This window comes from Pogona vitticeps, chromosome 2, assembly GCF_051106095.1.
Source record: "Pogona vitticeps strain Pit_001003342236 chromosome 2, PviZW2.1, whole genome shotgun sequence".
In the NCBI taxonomy this organism is placed as follows: domain Eukaryota; kingdom Metazoa; phylum Chordata; class Lepidosauria; order Squamata; family Agamidae; genus Pogona; species Pogona vitticeps.
In genome coordinates, this window is record NC_135784.1 from 149,102,480 (window position 1) to 149,124,338 (window position 21,859).

At 41.4% G+C, this 21,859-nt stretch overlaps 1 protein-coding gene and 1 long non-coding RNA gene across 8 annotated transcripts in view; one reads left to right on the plus strand and one right to left on the minus strand.

The window, feature by feature from the left end:
- The first annotated feature begins 4,190 nt into the window (after window positions 1–4,190).
- On the plus strand, window positions 4,191–20,627 carry LOC144586321 (uncharacterized). The gene is made up of 2 exons (XR_013541094.1): window positions 4,191–12,593; window positions 19,207–20,627. It is a non-coding gene; the product is annotated as an uncharacterized LOC144586321 (long non-coding RNA).
- Window positions 13,344–21,859, minus strand: part of AXIN2 (axin 2) — a 51,741-nt gene continuing 43,225 nt past the window's right edge. For all 7 annotated transcript variants that reach the window (XM_020806434.3, XM_078384354.1, XM_020806429.3 and 4 more), the window contains exon 11: window positions 13,344–15,964. In XM_020806434.3, the coding sequence (XP_020662093.2) occupies window positions 15,838–15,964 (127 nt within the window). In that variant the 3' untranslated portion in view covers window positions 13,344–15,837. The remainder of the gene's footprint in view (window positions 15,965–21,859) is intronic.

Below are 21,859 nucleotides of genomic sequence, written 5' to 3' on the forward strand. Positions count from 1 at the left end.
GGCTCTTGCCTTTCCATTGGACTATTTCAGTGACGTGGAGAGGGGGGATTTGCTGCTTGGGTAACAGCCTATCCTCCATGTTATTTTACCCAGGCTTCATGCTCTGGAGAGGACACTCCAGCTTCACGTATAGCGTCGAAACAAAACGGAAAGAGATTGCCACTCTCAAATTGCAGAATGCCCCCCCCTTCTAGACTTCTGCCAACAGCTGAAGATCCACCTTTCCAGGCACGCTTTTAACAGAGATCCCTGGATCTGTTTTTGTCCATTGGAAGAACAGTTCTTCAAATATTGAAAAGTGGAATGCCTGGTCATCTTATTTAGTTGTGAGAAAGAAACTTGTTCAAGCACCTCCTGGCAGAATAGCCATGATGGGTGGAAGGTTAAAGGTATGAAGAGAGCTGCTTCATAGGAGATCCATGCCAAAATGATAAGGGCTTTTTCTGCGTCCAACCTGAAAAGGCCATTATTGCTTCATAGCATCTTTCAGGGGTAAAGTGAAATTATTTTGGGAGGGAAGAGAAGCAGAACAGCCAGCCACCTTTTATCATTCCCCTTCCACAAAATGTTCTGAGATGCCCTTTCAATTTTTGGAAACCAGAAATGGATGCCCTCATAATAAAATGGCCTCTTCCTTTGCCGCTCACTGAGAGCAACCATTGTCATGAACAACAGACAAACACCTGAACAGAGCAGGCAAAGTATTTCTTCAACAGCTCCCTCTGTTGCAGAGGTGAAGCATTAAACATTCCTCCAAAGACAGTGAATGAAGCCAGCTTGCTAAAAAAAGTACATTGAATGTGCAATCCAGCATGAACTACTAAGAGTATTTTTGTAAGTGTGTCAATTTTTTTTAGAGTGGAAACCAAAAATGTATGCCATGAAACAGTTATGGTGTCTTCAGCTGTGGTTTTTTGAGGGAATTAAACATTTCCTCTTCCTCATCCCACCCCAGACTTCCAAGGTCCCTAGACATTCTTTCCCTCTTGGATAAGTCTTTGGGGGCTCTGGAACAGGGAAGATAACTTCTTAATGTCCCCAAATCACCACCACCAGTCCTGGGACAGGAAGGCCGCTGACCATTTTTGGGCATTGAGGTGTTCCCTCTCATGTTCTGTGGCTCACCAAGGTTTCCCCTAGGAATCCCCATAACCTGCAGGGAAAGGGACAGATAGCAAATGTTTAAATCAGAGTGGGTTGGTATAAAGTTGTGCAGCAGGATTCATATGTGTAATTACCTATGCCATACTTTCTGGTAGAAGACTGGGGGATGAGAATTTAATAATGCAGTTCCATGCAGATGGAAACAGTGGCAAACTCCTGCCCAACTAGTTCAGTGAGACTTCCAGGGCTAGAAGTGTGCTCCCTAGAATAATCTGAATGAATCCATAGCAACCTCTGTTGTAGAACACAAGGCCAAACCTTACTGTGGTCCAAAATGGCATCTAGTGTTTCCTGCTCCAGCTTTACAGACACAGCACAGCTTCTGGTGGTATACAACCACCACTCTTTTATAATCTTAGAACTGCAGAGCTGGAAGGGACCTTACGGATCATCAAATCCAGCCCCTTTATGAGAATCGTGTCTTTTGTTCTGGAAGGAAGCTTTGCTCCTTAATTCTAGGAGAGAGAGAAAAAAGGTAAGGCTATTAATATCATCCTGAAATATAGTACATAGAGGGGGGAAAGCTATATTTGTTAGAGTTTTGTTTGCAGTCTTGCATGTTGCCTGTAGTTTGTGTGATTGGGAGGGATTTATCTTGGGTGATTACAGTATTTATCCAGCACTAACTTCCAGCCTTAGATTTCAAAGGCAAGTCTATGTTGAGTTTTCTTTTTCCCTCTCTTTCCTGGCTGGTATCAGTTGTTTGTCTGCTGTTTGTCTGTTCAGTTGGTTGCTAAGTATGAGTAGAATGAAGAAAGCAGCATACACAAGTCTGCAATTTTATATAGTGCAGATGTGCTTTCTGACAATCTGATTGTCATGACTTTACACTTCTTTTAGAAACAACTATTTTACATTCTGAAGTATAAATACATCAGTCTACAAAGAATGCTGTGGCACCTTAAAGCCTAACAACTTAAGATTATGAACTTTTGTGAAATAAAGCCTAGTTTCTCCAGCCCATAAAGAGGACTTAGGCCCATAATAAATCTAGCAGCTTTACTGTGTCGGAAAACCAACAATTTTGTTCCTTCTTGCTTTGGCAAGAGAACACGGCTACCTACTTTGGATTTCATCACCTAAATCCATTGTTTGTCACATCTACAGGGACCTTTTCTACCAGCATGTTGCTCTCAATGGACGAAATAAAAACAAAATGCAACAGATGTTCTGCAGGCAAAGGGTGCCCTGATCCTGCTTGGAGAGTAATGTAGGACAGGTGACGTACGACAAAACCTATAAAGCTCAGCAGGTGTTTTGATGGGATGCAAAGGGTTTAAGCATGAACCACAAAGTGTTCAGCCTGCAAATTAGAAGGGCTGCATCAGCCACATGTGCCTTGTGAGCAAATGTGTGTCATTCTCAAAGAGGGAACTGGAGAATCCAGAAACATTCAAGGCTCCTGTGGAGCCTGAGACAAATGTTGAAAGGCAGAAATCCCAAAGGGTCTTTGAGTTTTACAGTTTAAAAAATATGTGTCAAATCTTATCAGCCAGAAAACACTGAATTACAGAATGCAAGAGCAGATGGTGCGCGCTTACTATAAATAGATGCAGAGGTGAAACAAAAAAAAAAAGGAAGATACTCTGTGGAAGTTAGCGGAGATTATTCCAAACTTGTAGGCTTGAAAGAAACAATGGTTTTACCAAGGAAAGATGGAGTAGCGAGCTAGAATAGAGTGATTCTAGTGGAATGCCAGTTTGGCTCACAGAGGACAGAACTGCTTAAAATTAAAGAACCAAATACAGCCTCTGTCTAGGCCAGCATGAGGTAGGGCACTGCGGGACATCTGCCAAGACTTCATACAAGTGGGGTTTGGGGGGGTGGGGGGAAGGCTCTGTCAGCCCACCGAGTCTCGTTCCCCTGACTACCATTGCCTGTCTGCCTTATCTGAGGGTAGAGAAAGCTTAGCATCTTCTGCTTCTCTTGAATCTTCTGTTTTATAGTTTGGGTGTAGAAAAATGAGTGAATGGGAATATCCTTGGGGATAACCATAAAAAGATGGGCCAAGCTAAAGTGAAGGTCTACAGGGGATATCTTGACCATAGCCCTCTTAAACCTGGCCTCTGTGCAGAGATTGGGGAGGGGGGCAATTCTGGACGCCAAGAATGTGCCATAATATTTTCAGGCCGCATAGCTGCTGGTAATGTAAGCAAGGATGATCTGGTAGCTGTGGTTTCCCATCTGTGCTTTTGTGTGTGCTGGGGATATCTTCAAGCCATGGCAGGCTTCACTGTGGAAGCGTAACAGAGCCTTCTGTTGCATTTCCTGGTTGAGGATGCATCCTCTAAGCATACCTAGCATAGCACAGCAGTAAAGAAGATAGTTTGAGCACCCAATTAATGTACAGTGGTGCCTCGCATAACTATGTTAATTGGTTCCAGAAAAAAAAACGTTATGTGAAAACATCGTTATGGGAAGCACCATTTCCCATAGGAATGCATTGAAAACCGGTTAATCCGTTCCAACTGGAACGGATTATCCATTTTTTCCCTCCCCCCCGCGGCTTGGATCTGACCCATGGCGGCTACCTCAGCCATGGCTGGACTCCCTAGAGTCCGGCCATGGCTGGGGTAGCCGCTGTGGTTACCCTTTAAGCAGCGGAGACAGGCTGGGGGGTGGACCGGGGAGCTTGAAGCCTCTCCGCGCCGCCTACCCAGGTCGTTCCCGGACTTCTGGAAGTCCGGGAACAGCCTGGGTAAGCAGCGCGGGAAGGCTTCAAGCTTCCCTGTCCACCCCCCAGCCTGTCCCCGGAGCTCGGAAGGGAATTGTCGGCAGGGGATGCTGGCTTCGGGGTCCTTCCGAGGCCACAGCCCACTGCCGACATTTTCCCCCAGCTGAGCAGCGGGGCTTCAAAGCTCCCGCCGCTCAGCTGGGGGAAAATGGTGCCTATGGGGAAAAATCGCAAAGCGATTTTTCCCCATAGGCAAGATCGTTGTGCGATCGCAAAAGCGATGGCAACAAAGCCATCGCTATGCGATTTTTTCATTAAACGGGGCACTCGTTAAGCGAGGCACCACTGTAAAGGCTGCCTCTCTGTGTGTGCCTCTCAATCTCTCTCTCTCCAACAACCACATTTCACAAGGAATTTCCTCAGCCAGAATTCTGGCAACTGTAAGAAAGAAAGAAAAAAAATCCAAGTCCTCAGTGGAGATTCAGTGGCCCAGAATGTTTTTTTTTGTGTGCAGCCACTGCAGTGGACAGGGAGAGAATGGATGGATCTTGCTAAGCTCCATGGGAACTACAAGGGGTTGTGGGACTGGTGATTTTTTTGGAGAGAAAGAGCCACCATGTAGAGAGACTAACAAACAGATTACTGGTTTGACAATCCGTTGTTTGAGGGAACAAAAAGGTCTGCCAGGGAACACTCCTTTTTTCAAAACAGGCCTTTCCTTGACTGTCAGGGCCAAGTCTGATTTAAATATGAAAATGAGAATCCTATTGGTGTTTCTGTAAGATTAGAAAAACTTGCCACAGCAAAGTGTAGCTACCTAATTGAGAGGATCATCTCAGTTGCACAATCAGGCACAAGAGACACACCCCCAGAACCTCATCAATTATCCACAGGTAGGTGTGGATAGAAGCCACAGAACCATAAGGAGGGTGAGCAGGGACTTTGATTTTACTCATCCCCAGCTACCACCTGGACAGCAGATCAAGTAGTCACACAGAATGCCTGGTTAGTGCCTTCCCACCATAGTGATGCTATCTCTGTTCAAGTTATCTTTAAAATCACTTCTGGCTTCACATCTGTATGTATAAATAAGCATATGCAGTTTCATGCAAATGACATCCCTCTTTCGTCCTCCTGTTTGGTGCTTAGCAGCGGCAGTCCTATATCTCTTTGGAATTTGACTGACAGATCACTGTTTACCATTTCTATAGGGACTTCTCTAGGAATTCTTAGAACCAAACCACAGGCCTGATTAAGCAGATATTTGACAATAATCCAGGACATTTCCAGTCTTATAAAATTCACATTCCACCGCCACCGCAATCCCACACTGACTAGGGCAAGTGTCAATATTCAGAAATAGTCCAGTCTTTTCATGTTAGAGCAGGAACGAGGCAGGAAAGAGACAGCTGTACAAGTGAAGTGGGTGGAGAGACAACAACTCAAATTCTTCTGTGATTCCCCACCCCCCACCCCTGAAAGAGCAGCCCATGGGATGACCCCTTTGTGGTTAAAACAAGGGTCAAAACCACCCAGTTTCATGACAGCATACCACAGAAGCTCAGAATTCCCCACACAGCGCTGTATCAAATTTCAGAAGCTATAGGATGCTATATAAACTATAGTTTTTTAAAGATTCCTCTCACTGGATTCCAAAATGCAGTTTGGCTCGGTTAACTACTTTTCTAAGATAGGTATACTGTACTGTGTAGCAGGCATTATCCTTTTAAACCATTGAGCCTGAAATGGAAACAAGGATATATGCACGCCCTGGCTAGTCATGAAATTAAATATTTTTTATCAAACACTGAATATTTATTTTTGATTGATTGATTGATTGATTGATTGATTGATTGATTGATTGATTGATTGATTGATTGATTGATTGATTGATTGATTGATTGATTGATTGATTGATTGATTGAACTTTACCTTTCTCCCAGGCTAATTAAGGAAAGCCAAACTGATTCAGATGGCACCAGATCAGAAAACAATTAATTTCTAAAAGTATGGAAAAATGCACAAAAAGATGATATTAAAACACTGTTAAACAAATTCTCACAATACCAATGCACAATAACATTAAAAGCATGACAGTAAGGAAAGCACAGCACGCATCCATTAAAAGTTCCTTGCTGAGCCACCTGTCAGTTCCTCAAGGCCAGGCAGAAGAACCAGACGGAGGAGGTCAGCCTACTCTACAAAGGAGTCCCAAAGCCTGGGAGGCACCAGAAGGAAAGCCTTGGGAACAAGCATCAACAGCATTACTCTATCATGGGTCTGGATTATTTTTTTTCTAGTAATATCATTTCATTATACAAGTCAACGTAATTCTAATTTTCCAGATGGATGCAACAATTGTGACACAGTATCTGAGAGCTTTTTTGCACTTCTCTGAATTTTGTAGTGAAGTTCTCTGATCACAAGACAAAACACAACATCTTAGCATTCCATAGATCAGGACAGCGGTTCCTAGACTTTCGTTTTTTATATTGCACCCATAACTCTGTCAAAGAACCTGGATCTCAATTTTTTAGAGAAGGATATTTTCATGTTCACAGACATTCTGTTATTATATCAATAATTTGCACCATATTTTAAGAAGCAACTAACTTAAAGCTGAAAGGGCATTTACCCTTTGATGTACATAGAAGCGATAGGAAAGTCTGATGCTGCATGACACATACAACTGGAACAGAAGAAGTATGAAGAAGTTAAAATGGAAACCATAGAGTAAGAAACTGAATGTTTAAACATTGTAATATTTGGTGTGGGTGAATGAAAGTGGACTCAAATGGGATATTTTTATCATACACTGATGAAGTGTTTTTCTCTGGTAAGGACCAAATCAGAAGCAATTGCATAGCTCTAATACTGAGACATGATGTACCACAAGCATGCAAGGCTAAAATGTAAAGTCTGATAGAATTATACAAATTAAGACTTCTCAGAAGATCTATCAAGTCTGTGTTACAACCACAGATGCTGAAGGAGAAAAGAGAAACCAAAATCTTCTATAAAGGTATCCAAAAGGATATTGATCGCACACTAAAACATGAAGTGCTGATAGTCATAGGTGACTGGAACACAAAAACAAAACAAGGCAGAACCAAATATTTTTGGAAAAATTGGGCTAGAAATCTGAAACAAAGCAGGAGAACATCTAGAATTCTGTGAAACCAGCAATCTGTTTATTGCCAATAAATGCTTCAGGCTACCGAACAGATGACTGACATTTTCACCAGGTGGCCGGTATAGAAATCAAACAGACTACATAAATGGAAGCAGTAGATGAAGATGACATATTCTCTCTGTCAAAACAGGACCAGGAGCAGATTGTGGCACTGCACAACTGATTAATATTTTTAAAAAAGGTAAAGATGAAAAAGAAAATTGAAACAATCCCAGTGCCAAAATGTAATTTAAATATCATTTCTGAAAAATTTAATGTCCATCTAAAGACCAGATTTGCGTTACTAAGCTCCATTGATTGTGAACTAGAGGAACTGTGGGTTGAAACCAGATATATTATTAGGGGAGAATGCAAAAAGCCTTTCTGCAGTCAACCGAAAACAAAAGGCTAGAAGGATGACAGAAAGAACACTTAAAATTGTTAAGGATGGTTGAGAGGCAAAAGTAAGTGGCAACAGAAGTAGAGTCAGAATCCTGAATGCAGTTGTTCAGCAACTATCATGTAGAGATAAAGAGAACTTTTTGTAATGATCAGTAAAAAGAAATAGAAGAGAACAACAGAAGAGGAAAAACAAGAGATCTCTTCCATAATATCCAAGAAAGAAAGGGAAATTTAAACCTAGATGCTGAAAGACCAACAAGGAAAGATACCATCTGACCAGAATAAAATAAAATCAAGGTGGAAACAATATACTGAAGAACTGTACAGAAGAAATAAATGGGTGACAAATTCTTTTGAAGAGGAATCCTATGACAAAGAACCTGCTGTTTAAAAAAGTTAAATGAAAGCTGTTCTGAAAGCACTTGGAAGAAATAAGAAGAAATAAATCACAAGGAGTAGCTGGTAGAAATATTACAAACTACAGAGACTGAATCTGTCAAAATCCTAATAAGAATATGCCAGCAAATGTGAAAAATGAACAGGTGGCCCACAGACTGGAAGTGTTCAAGACAATTTCCAATCCCCCAAAAAGGAAATACCAAGACGTGCAGTAACTATAGAACCATTGCGTTAATTTCTCATGCAAGCAAAATGGTGCTCAAAGTCTTTGAAACAAAGACTGAGAAGTGCCCAATATTCAAGCTGGATTTTTGTAAGGGTTTGGGGTCTGGCTCCAGTTTTTCTTCAAATAAATTAACAGATTTCCTCAGTTTAGAAATTGGTGTAACATTTATTGGATTTTTTAACAAATAACCTGTGTCAGCAAAGGTATTCCAACCATTTCCTCCCTCTAACAACTGGTTAGATGGGGACTTCCAGTCTTCAACTTTAAATGGGTTACACCCCTGAACATTCCAGGGACCCGGCCAGTCCAGTGTAAAGCCCATGTTCAATAATTGTCCTGTCTCCCCTTCCAGTAAGGGGACTGTGTCTTCATCCCAGCCATCTATCCAAGCCTAGGATCTTGAGGGGGAATCTTCTGGTCAAAGTCTTCCGAGGGACCCCTCCGCTGTAGCTTCATCGTCTGCCATTCCAATCTTTCTCTCCTTTCCCTCTCCATCTTTTCCTTCTCTTCCCTTAACTTCCTTCTCCACTCTTTTGTCTCTCATTCTCCCCAATAAGATGGTTTGGGGGTGCTCTCACTTCTCCTTTGGGACCCTTAGTTATTCTACCTTCCCTGTCCATGAATCTTCCAACCAAATCTACTCCCAACCACGAGGCAGGTTCCCGTTCTCCCTCTTTATATCCACAAGCCCCGCCTCCACCTCTACCTGGGGCTGTCATTCCATTCCCGCCAAAACATTCCCACTTTCTTTAATAGTCATTTCTTTCAACTTCTCTTCTATGATCCCCGGGTCTATTTCAGGTGGTCTTATCTTCCTGGGAGGGGGAATAGGTGATGTTTGTACTTCCTTGTCAGCAGCGGGCAGGGGGCATGGCACTCCTGTGAGAAAAATCTTACTCTCACCGTCAGTCTTACAATTTTAAAAAGGAACAGGCTGAAAGAATTAGAAAAAAAATCATCAAGTGTAAGGGCAAGTGACTGGAGACCAAGGCCAAGATTTTCCACCCTATTGTATTCCCCATTGCTATGTTTGGATGAGAAAAATGAACAGTGAAGAAAACGAATAAGATAAAAAAAACAATTTGTTTGAAATATAGTGCTTGAAGGAGAGCTCTGTGGATGAACCAGATACCAGAAAGTTAAACAGTTGGGTCCTAGATCAAATCAAGCCTGAAATTTCTCTAGAAGTAGAAATGGCAAACCTAACACTCTCATCTTTTGGGGGCATCATGATAAGACACGGCTCACCAGAAAATACAATAATTTTAGGAAAAGTTGAAGGCAGCAGGAAAAGAGAAAGATCTAATATGAGATGAATTGACTCCATAAAGAATTGTAGCCAATATTAAAATGCAATTAACTAAAGGAACTAAAATTCAGAGAACAGAAGAATCTGGGTTTGGTGATGAAAAAGTCATGCAGATAATGAAGAGAGCTTTAGTGAGAAGAGTTATTTGAAAGCCTGGGGGACAGGACATCACAAAGAAAGTCCTCTCTCTCATAGCGACCATCTGAATTCTTGATTGATGGAACACACTGAGAAGCACTTCAAAGAATGATCTAGTCACACAGGTAGGTATATTTGGAGGGAGGCATTCCTTCAAATACACATGTCCAAAGCCAGCCAGGTACAGTGCTACAAGTCAGAAGCGATGCTGTGTTTGTCCCAGAAACAAATTGGAAACCATTGAAGACAAGAGAAACCTAGTGTGTGTTGTACCTAACACCTTTGTATATTAGTAGGCATTATTACTTGCTTGGACATCCACAACACTCGCCAGCCATACAGGGATCAATCCGAATGACAAATGTAACACACATTTCAACTTTTAACAATCTATTCCCTGTTCGTTACTCATTTGCCATTTTTGTCTGCATTTTTGTTTCTTTTGGGAGAAGGAAAAGGACCTCAACACCATAAAAAGACAATATTTTTGCACAAGGCATTTCATATGTTAAAGTTGTTCCTCAAATGTCACTCTGAGGGTTGAACCAGATGTGAATTTTATTTTATGATCGTTACGGTGCTGTGAGCCTTCAAGTGGTCACTGAGTTATAGCAACCCTAACAGAGATTTCAGGATCAGTGAGATGTTTGAGGAGTGGTTTTTCCTGGTTCCACATCCTCAGCGAGATTCCATGGCAGAGCCAAGGGATCGAGCGAGGTCTCCTGAGTCCTCGTCCATTATTCCATCTACCACACAACATTGGATACCCCAACTTGTGAATAAACATACATATTTTATGACACACATAACAAAAACAGTATTGTGTTACTTTCAGTAAAAAATGTATACTTCAAAGTGTGCTTTTGCCGATTAAAATCCATTCCTTCACACTGATTTTATGGCATGTTTTATGATTTTATGAACTGTTCCTTATTTAAAATGTGCATTGCTAAGAACAGGGGGTGGCCTAATCCAGGATCTGTGAAATCATAATGGGTAAGCTCAGAAATTTTTGAGTTTCTTTTAATATGACTTAATAATTTTCTTCTCATTTTTCCTCATTGACAAGAATAAAGTTACAACTTTTTTTTTACCAGTTCCTGGAAAGAAACGGAGCTGAAATTGTCATCATTTATCAGTCCACGAAGGAAAAAGAGCTACGTCTAGTCTCGAAGGGTCAAAGTGGTCAGGTCTTTCTGGGCTACAGTATATCAGTTTCTTAGGCCCCACTAGAATAAATGGGACTCCTGCTTTGTTTTACCAAAGGTCTATTGATTCAATGGATCTACTCCAGTGGAAGGTAACAATTGGATTTAGGGCCCTGTCTTAAGAACTTTCCAAGTGCAGGATCAGGGCCAACTTTTCCAAAACTGTCAAGGTAGTGAAATTGACATATTAAGGTGGTATTTAATGATCACCACATCCTCCTTATAATCAAAACAGAAGAGAGTTTCCGCTTCTCATTCATTTTTAAAGGACTATTCAAACACCCTTTTATCTCCACTAAACAGCCTGCCATGTATTTGAAGACATTTTATTTTTTGTTTCTACAGACATCCAGGGGGGAAGAAAGAGAGAAAAGAAAAAGGAGAGAAAGAGAAAAGAGAGAGAAGCGAGTATTTTGGAACACTGATATATAAAGATGCAAAGGCTTATATGGCAGTGAATGACTTCAAACTGACTCAGACACATTCATCTTCCCGAGAAGAATTAGACTCAGTGTGATTCATTTTAATAGCAGAGGGAAAAAATAATACTACTGTGCAGTCGTAAGTTCCTAACCTTTGATGGTAGAAAAAGGGGTGGGGGAATAACTTTCTTCCCCCCCCCCCCATGTTGTTGAAGTCTGCCTACCCATCTGTTATGTCCAGCTCATCAATTAAGGTGAACTCATGAACTTGGAGAAGGTGTTTAATAAAGACAGCAATCCATTTAAATGTGGGGAAACCGCCTGCAGCTTTATTTTAACTGAGAATTCAGTCCTTAGTCCTGTGTACTCGGCATGAAGTTTTTCTCATGTTTGGAACCAAGTCTTCTCTCACATGCAAAATCATTCCAGATGCACTGCTAAAGAGCTGGGTGAGAGCAGAAGCAGGGAAAGGGATGAGCAAAGAAAGAAGAGGTGCCATCTTTGAATCACGTAAAGGCAGTCTCCGTTTTAGCAGGCCGTCTAAAAGGGCATTGTCAGGGTTGGCCATCCTGTGATAGAGGTCTTCGGTGGCAGATTGCAAAGGCCTGACCACAGTCCTTTAGGAAGAAGACATTTTCACTAGGGGTAAATTATCACTTGAAGGGATGTGACCAGCCACAAGTCATAATTCCGACACTACACCATGAGATGAAGAGCAATTAACACAGACACTGAATACAGATTCTTACCATGAAGGTGGGGTAAGAAGTGCTGGGTATGCTCACAAACCTTTTGGGGGGGGGGGAAGAGCAGGAATTACAACTCCCAAAGTCTTTCAGGCTGGGAGTTTTAACCAAAAAAAAAGTTTCAAAGCTCTACCCAGAAGCATACGTATATGAATTCACCACACCATGATTTGTAGTGAGGCTGATCGAACCACTGACATAAGACTTGTTGAATTCTACAGTATATATAATGGGCCAAGCACCATCGGCAGAAATTGGCAGTCATATCAAATACAAGGGTTTTTACAGTAGGCATCTTGATTGCAGGACAACATGGTTGTTGCACCTCACTGAAATGGGCTGTTGGTTCAGTGTTGGGGAGTGCTGATGGAAGCATCTGCAGGAGGAGTCATAGCTTCCCTTCCAAACCTTGCCATGAACCCAAGATACATAACACAGTTTAATCTATACTGTCTAGGATATAATCACTTCTGCTTTTATAGGTCTATCTGTCATGTACTTTTCAAGGTGTCATCTGCTGAAGCTCAACTCGGCCTAAAGTGATAATGTATTCGCGAAGGCTTTCACAGCCGGGATCTAATGGTTGTTGTGGGGTTTTCGGGCTCTTTGGCCGTGTTCTGAAGGTTGTTCTTCCTAACGTTTCACCAGGGATAATGTTTTCTTTGCTTCCAGATCCTAAATACATGGGACCTAGTTGTGGACACTTCAGTGCCTTCCTATAATTAGCTATTATGTAAGTAACACAACTTTAACCACTGACAAAAACAGCTCCCTACCTATGCTCTGAGATGTTCTCCTTGGCCTCAAGGCAGAATTAAACACAGGATCATTGAATACATGATGTGCCATGAAAGGAATTGGAATGTACTGGAGATGGACAACTATATTAATAATATTTATTTATTTATCTAATCAGTCATTCAATTTCTGTACCACCTCTCACATCTAACTATCCTGTAATATGTATCCTGGAGCTCAACTTGACCTTAAAGCTAAGGCCCTGGGGATATATTAAGCTTCATTGTGAAAACTGCTTTGGGTTTTTACCTTGGATTTTCAAACAAAAATGTTTAAACTTGGCAACACTGTATATATCAATGGTTCCCATCTTTGAGTAATCCAGGGGTTCTTGGACTTCAGTTCCCAGAAACCCCGGTCAGCAGAGTTTGTGGTGAAGGCTTCTGGGAACTGCAGGCTATGAACAACTAGGTTACTCAAGGTTGGGAACCACTTGTCTATATCTTGATGCTCAAAAATTTAGTTGTCTTAAGATAGCTGAGTTTACTTATTCCTATAACTATAACAAGAATAATAAGATAGTCCATTGTATATTTGCTTCATCTGCTTACTTTGCAACAAGAAACCACGCATTTTCAAGAACTGGGCTCCTAGGAAAGTATCTTTTGACTTTGGGTCAGGAGCGGGTACCTGCCCCCACTTGTGAAAGAACCCTTTCAATTAAAAACCAAGAACAAAAATTAGATTATATTAATTTGAAAAATATAAAAATTTTAATAAAGGCTACATCTCTTAATTACAATAATTATTGTACCAAGTAGTTTTTCTTTAAATGAAACTCTTTATAATGCATAATTTACAGTATAAGTAGAACAAATGTCATGGCAAAAGTCATAAAGTACAAGACTTGTAGTAAAAAGGCATAAAATATATTATACATAAACCCCTTAAATAAACAAGGGAGAGTTGGACCCTGAACACAGGGCAAAACATGGCATAGTAACACCATGTAGGCACAGGTACTGTACTGATTGAAGTGTTTTTTTAAAAAAAACACGCTAGAGATAGTGTATTAATAGTATTTCCACCATTTTTTCTACACTATATACAGCTGTATTATGCAAAAAAGGGGAGGGAGAAAGAACATTGGCATCAAATGCACCAATTAAAACAAAGACATGCCAAAATGTAATGCTTTTCCAGGGCGCATGTGTATTGATTTGTTCCAATACACACAAACATGTTACAAGCGGATTAAGAGGATTTATGTGATAATTTTACAGCACAATGAAGTGTTCCATATGTATTTCAGTCACAATCCAGTCAGTAAGGAAGAGCAGAGGCTGAAGCTGTCTCAGGTGCAGCCTTGGAAGCCCAGTCACTATCATTCCTGCTCAACAAGGGGACTAAGATAGGATATATTTTCTAAGGCATACCAGTAAATTGTGACAGCCACCAATTTGCCTGGTAGTATGGCAGCTTTTTTGTTTGTTTGAACAAGAAAAATCATAGTGAAAACATAAGAAACATGATACTCTCTGACTAGTCCTCCCAAAATGTTTGAAGAAAGCCAGAATTCCATGTACCCCCCCCCCAAAAAAATAGAGCAAGTGATTCAGAGTTTTATAAGGGCAGCAAGCCCTAGTATTCATTTACTCTCATGGCAATTACATTTAAGATGAGATGAGGCACCATGTCTTGAAGCAGTTGGGCCTATGACTATGGTTGCAATACAGAAAAGTGACTTATTACTAGAAGAGTGACATTTTAAAATAGTAGTAGCCATAGCGTGGATTTTGGTGAAAAACATACAATTAAAAATACCCAAATCTAGCTATATTCACGTCAATTTGAATGTGAATTCGTTTGTTTTGGATCTCGCTTCTCCTCTTACACTTCGGGCATGGTTTGTATCAGAAAACTGGGTGACAGGAACTGTTTGGTTCCTATAGCCCATGAAACTCTACACTTGGGGCTTGTGAAAGTCAGGCAGTGGGAAGAACACCAACTAGCATGGAATACAAAGAACATAGATGGATATATCCTATCTTCAGAAACTGACTGGCAGAACTCATATACTACTATTACTACCCTTTGTAGCTATAATCCCAGGAGAACACTGTTAGTCTGGTGCAGATTTAGTGTTCCCAGCCTCCTGAGAGAATTAGCAGCACCTCTGAGCTTTTTCTTCCTCCATGCTTGCACACAAGTTTCCCCTTGCCCACTCATTTTTGAAGCTAACCAAGGTGCTGAATTATCTCTGCACCACTGACAATACGAAGTATGGTGAGGTTCAAACCAGAATTTGCGATCATGGTCAGAAGCAGGAATGGCAAGCAATGTTACCAATGTAACATTGGTGCAGATCAGTGGTGTAGGGCATTAACACCATGGTTACGTCCAAACAGGGAAAGGTAGGAAGTGGCCAGGACAAGGGTATAAAAGTCTGTTGGATTCTGGTTGCTCAACCATTCTTAGGCAGCTGAAACTATTTATTATATCTGCACCAGGACTTAGAACCACAGCAGCACTGACTAAAACGCACTCCTTTTCTCTAGAAAAGTAAATTTCCAGGGCAAAAGTCATTCTCTCTCTTTCTCCTGCACCACAAGATATAAAACAACTGGAGAAATGTTGGATGTAAAATAATTCCAGTTTGCTTCCTAAGGTGGCAGAAACAAATGCACTTTTAAAAAATTATTTAAACAGAAGAATCTATGTAAAAATAAAATATAACAATACCTTTTGTTTTCTACATCATAACCCCTCTTTTCTCCATGGTTTAAAGCAGCATGTCCATAAACTGGACTTAAGGGGGGGGGAGAGAAACTCAGACTGTTCAATAAATATCAATAAGGATTACTGTAAGGTTAAGCTATACATAGTTTCTCTCAGTCCATAGATGTGGGATCCCCAGGAAGCCATATATTATATATGGAAGTCTTTCAAAACACAGTCTGCATCTTCAATAACCCAGAGTGGTCTTGATCTTAATAAATAGTTCAGGGCTGTTAACATCTTAGTACCCAGTTCAACAGACGTTTAAGTATTATTTATTATTATTATTATTTTACTAAGGCTGATTTGGCAAAGTCTTCATAGACCTCTATTTTTGATGCTTTTTCTTCATTGGTTCAAACCTTCCTTCAAAAGCTTCGTTTGGTGCTTGCGTCCAAAGGCCGGCATCTTTAGCTTATGTCTCCTTAAACACACTCACACAGACAATGCCAGCCAGCCAGTCAATCAATCCTCTCCACTTTGCCAAGGATCCTTCCTTCGTACATTGGCAGAATGGCATCGTCATCCCAGATTTCTTCAAAAACAGCGCCGCAGTCAAACTCGTCACTTGCCTTTTTGAAGTAATACCTGGAATCAATAAGATAAACAGATGCAAAATAAATGAAGAGCGCTTGGAATTATTATAACACACATCTCAGTACACCCCTATTCAGAATTTCAATACACATTTCACAAGAAAACTCCTCTGCTCCACTCTCACACTCTTTGTCATGCTTCTAGATGCTCCTGTAAATAAAAAAAGGATAAGAACAATTTGGTATCTGTTCTGCAGATATTAGCCTTGTTTAGCATACTGGTTGTTCTCTGCTAGCCCAGCCAGGAGTTACCAGCACTCTTACAAGAGGTATGGAATAAATGACATGCCCCCCTGCCCTGCCCTCACCAAGCAACCGCAAGTGGGACATTGCCTCCCAGTGCTGGAGCTGCCACTGATTGTGCTATCTTGTCCAAATTTCTTCATTTTTATTTTAAAAGCATCTAAGCCAGAAGTTGTCACCACACCCTATGATCAATGACCCATGCTTTGCAATAAGTTATGGGATACTTGCTATGTGCTTACAATAATGGCCAGTATACCAAAACAAAACAAAAGCCTGCAAGGTACAATTAGAGTAGGTCCATTAAATCAGTGGAGATTTGGTAAACCAGCTCCTCCATAAATTCCACTGATTCAGTGGGATTACTCCAGTTGTGACTTACTACAGTCCTGGGTTCAACCTATATATCTTATAATCACATTATCTCATGTACTACCTTAGCCATCATCCATATAAATCCAACCAACAGCATAGACTATGGTTACCAGCAAGTTGGGTTATGAGTGATGAGTAAGACCAGACCCAGACATATGGATTCAATGTTGCTGCCTGCTGCTGAGGTACCATGTGTCAAGAAAGAGTCCTCAGGTGAAGATTGAAAGCTACACACTCTAACATGTTTTCGTCTTTGCTTTTACATTGTATCTGAATGTACCACAAACGATATTCAACAGCATACAGATGATGTGCTCCAGCCTTAGCTGGCAAAAGTTAATAGGCGGAGACAGTGAACTGCAACATGGCATGCTAATTTTAAAGCCCCTGAGAGAGGAATGCTAGTAAAGATGGCATTCTTATTTTACGGTATCCAAACTGCAAAATGAGATAATGGAAGTTGGGTGGAGTGGCTGTGGCACTCCAGATGTTTTAGACCTACCATGCCCATCTCCCCAAAGCAGAATAGCCAAAGGGTTATGGGAACAACTGGGGAATTTGCATGACAAAAACACCTGGATTTACCAAAGGGCCTGTGTTGATGTGAAGGACTTAGAATTCTACCATAGGCTTCAGTCACAAAATGGACTACATGTTGGACTGGGAAAAACCAGAGGAATTCATTACCTTAATCTGCACTTTCCCTGCCAGATTTTATTTTTAAAAACAAGGTGTATTATCCTGCTATTGCTCAGTTATAGATGGCTTCAGTGTGTCCTGACATAATTGTTAGAAAACAACTTTGCAGGCTTCAAAAACCACTCCCTCTGCCCACTCCAGCCTTCTCAATCTCAGAATTTAGCCATGGACAATTTAAAATAAATACTGTATTGTCTTTAAAAAGCCAAGATGGAAAAGAAGAGTGGATCAGTATATTGAAGTCCTACTGGATCCCAAACCTAACAATCAGGCAGATTTCAGCAGGACCCTGACTCTCTTTTTCATCATCATCATCATCATCATCATCATCATCATCATCATCATCATCATCATCATCATCATCATCATCATCATCAAGTAAGAAACATTCCCCCTCAATTTATTTTAATGTTGACAATGTTGCCTTGATCATTTGCGAGAGAAGCACCACTGATTTCATTTGGCCACATACATTTAACAGACTCGGATCCCATGAGAACAGGCCCTCCAGCACTGAACTGCCTTCAGAGTTCAAAGAAGTGGCCTGCATGCTTTTGACTGCCAATATCTCCCTTCTGGATATACAAATGCAAGGTCAGCTAGTTGAACAGCAAGTAAGAAGAAAGCTCTTGGAAAAACAACAAAAAAGAGGACAAGCCATTTCACTGTAGAACTACACACATACACACACGTACACACAAACATACACGACTAAGAGGGGGAACTTTGGGGACATGTCTTTAAACCATTTATACATCTTGGCAGCAGGAGGTTCAAGTTCTCCCTGGCCCGAGCATCTGATTTAAGATTTAAGGAAATAAAAATTAAAAACAAAACCCATCATTTCTGATCCAGTCTTGTGACCACCCCTGCAATTGGGGAAAAGCCTGTTAAAATGGCTTTCAAAGAAAAAGAAGAAAGCTACACATTGTAAAACTGGGAATATTTCGTTTCATTTCTGCCGTTTGGCAAAAAGGTCCAAACGGCTGATGCTTTCCAGAAGAGAACATCAGAAACAGAACATCCCCTTTCTCAAAACCACATAGAGATAGCCACATTCATTCTCAGAGTACTTCCTAGTGATGCTGACATCACACAAGCAATCCTGGCTTAGATGGCAATATTTTACACAGAAAGGTCAAGCATCAGTGTTCCGCTTTCCCTTTCTTTGGCTTGGGTTCGTTAGATCACCAAAGCTGACGCTCACACAGACCAAAAAGAAGGGAAAAAAGGAGCCCCTTCCCCTCTTGTGTCAAACAGTAAGGACCCCTCTATTATCCTGAATTAGACTGTTCAGCTTCTTGATTAAAGGTTTCTTTTATGCCCCCTTCCAGCATTCTTCCCTTCTCAGGCTGCTTAATTGCATATGCACAAAATGAAGGCCTTCTTCCATTCAGAAGGTTAGCATTTAGGGAGCCTGCTTGTCTACTACACCCCCCCCCTCCATGCCACAGAGCCTCCTCCTTGCGCCCAAACTCATCTCCAACTCTCCCCAAGGAACGCTTTTGCCCCGGCCATCAGGAACAAGAAAGTATTCTTATCAGGGAAACGGAAAAATGGGGAAGGAAAAAAAGTGTGCAACTGCAGAAACACACACACAAGGAAATCTCTATGTTTTAAAATAATTTTGCACATTCAAAAGACTGGCAGGCAGGATTGAAAAGTTGTATTTCCTCCTGTGAATTTTTAAAGGAAGAATTGCTATCTCCAAAGTTTGAACTTCCTCTTTATAAAGGAACTTTTTTCTTGTTAAGAAACTTCTCAAGAACCAGTTCTGCTTTGATATTCAAGCCATCAGACCATACCCACAAGAGGTTTTATCTATCTTTGATTAGGAAGATAACCAGATGACTTTTAAGATCAAATGAGAAAGGGAACACTGTTTAATTACAGTTTTGTTTTGTTTTTTCCCCTCAGATGAACTCCTTCCTGAATGTAAGAAAATCCACGTACTTCAGTGGGGCCAAGATTCTCCCACCGCTGAGCCTCCCTTTGCTGACCCAAAGCTAAAGCACAATGAAATGTCCTTCTAGAATCCCTTCAAGGAGTGAGCCAGGGTGGAAGGGGTGGGGCGGGAAGATGAGGGAAAACTTTGAATGAGGCACAAAAGGATTTTCGCTAAGGGTTTATCTCCTGCTTTCCAAGAGGATAAACAGCTGTAGCAATAACTTCCCCCTTGATCTTAAAACTCTGGCAGCTTGTGACAAAATTCTTTGTTTGAACGCCACATTTTATTTTCTTGTGGAGGAGGGGGGGGGGCAAAAACCTCCACACACTGTGACCTCTTCCATAAATGCACCCTTATTTCTCACAGTGAAGGAAAAGAGGTGGGAGGGAATGCAAACTAATATATTTCCCTGGCCCCAGACCTCTTAAAACACATCAGGCAGTCCTTCTTTGCTCATAGTACATGAGCTCTCCACCAAATCCTTAATGTGGCAAGTTTTGCTTTCTTTTGCTCTGCTCTTCTTTTGCCTACTCCCTCCTTTCCCCCATTCTACATCTGGCATCCATACTGGCTACAAAGCTTGGCATTACTGCTCCTTCTCTCTTTTTTGAGCTATTGGTATGTTACCTAATACTACTTTGTGTGTCTGTGTGCAAGGGAGACAGACAGACACCATAAGGGATGTGGGGGGGGGGGGAGAGTAAAGCAGGCATTAACCATAAAACAGAAAAAGATAACAACAGCCCATACCTACCCCCAAATGCATGCAGGATCGCACTCCCCCAGTGAAAGCACCCTTAGAAACCTGAGGCACCAAAGTTGCAAAATGACTCATTCAATAAAGAATTTTGAGTGTCAACCATTTATGCATGTCTTTGTGCGTTAAAATGAAAGGCCAAGGCTTCAAAGGCATGCTTATTAAGAGTGCCTTAGAACAAAATCAATGCCAGATGTGGCCAGAGCCACCAGCCAGTCCTTCTCTAAGCAATCCCTGATTCTCTGGGCAGTGCGACCCTCTTCCCAGAAGGTCACCTGCAGTTTCACTCTAAGCCCAGCCAGGGGGGAAAAAAGGTGGGTGAGGGAGGGAGGGAAATCAAAGCTTAGATCAAAATGATTCCCCAGAGGGGTGGGAGGGGAACACATTTGGATAATTAGTTTCACCTTGCGTCGGCAAAAGACCAAAAAAAAAACAAAACCCAACAACAACACACACACACACACACACACACAAACAGTGGTCTTGTGCCTAAGCATCTTTTGTACACAGAGGTTCTGTACATCTGAGCCAGAAAAATAAAAAACTCATTCAAGCAGTCAATTTGAAAAAAGTCAGGAGCTTAGAGGCTCCCGTACTGCTTGAGCGGCAATAGCTGAGAATCTTATGAACCCAGGAACTGTAACACCACTGCTAAGCCTCTTTGAGGGCATCCTGTGACTTCTTAATGGATCTTTTGAGAAGAAGAGTTTCCACTTTGCTTCCACAGTAGCCACTATTTTGTTCAGCAGGCAAACATCACGTCTCCTAAAGCCAAACCTTTTACGTATTTGTTTTATTACATTTTTGTGCCACCTTTCATCTAGGGAAGGGACTCAAGACAGCATGCTCACAGCAAAGAATGTGAAAACGGGCCAAAGCTTATGGACACCAACTCATATGCGTTCTTCTTTGCGCTCAACACAGCCCGTATTCAGAGAGACCAGACTGTGTAGAGCAAGAGTGGAAAGCATCGCATGGCTCTCTATGAGAAGAAGCTGAGGAACTCCAACTCCCATCAACACCACCAAGCACTGCCAATTATCTGGGATGGATGGGGAGAGGTCTAGTCCGACAGCATGTGGGGAGTCAGATTCTCTGTTCATAGAAACTCAGAGTGCTGGAGAAGGTGCGAGTCCAGTCTGTCTGCCTGGCACTTTCGTGTTGGACATTGCAAGGTAGCAAGGCCTATGTGCACTGAAGAACATATCACTCCACCATATAACCACCAACAGACTGTACAAAGATGGTGCCACAGGACCCGCATGTGCAAACATTATACCTGGAAGTATATACATCATACCCAATACATCAAGATCTTACTCTCAACAGCAGAGTATCCTCAGCTCTTGTAAAACCCAAGGTAGGTACTAAGGTCAACCGAAGGGCAGCCATGGCAGACTCCAAGGAAGTGTCTGCAGGTTGTTCAACTTTATCTTTAAAGGATAGCTAGCTGTCACCAGAAACCCAAACTGTGCATGCTTGACTGTAATAACATGTGAACTGGATATGTAAGAATGGACTTTTTGTATTTCCAGGATGTATACACTGCTTTTAATAGGATATGGTAATATTTCCAAAGCAGTTTGCAATGGTATTAGCAACACAACCTCAATAAAAGAAATATTCATGAAGCAAAAGTCAACAAATGGAAAGGTTGGGGTTCTTTTTTTAAACAAAATATCTACAAAAGCTGGATGAAGCTATCAAAGCAGCACTAAAGCAATCCTAAACATCTTGACAAATAGAAAGGCCTTTGACTATTGCCAAAAATCTAAGAATGGGTCTTTCTGGTGCCACAAAGTGAACATTCCACAAAGCGAAGGTCCAATCCTTGATCTCAGCCCACCACAAACCAGACGGCAGAG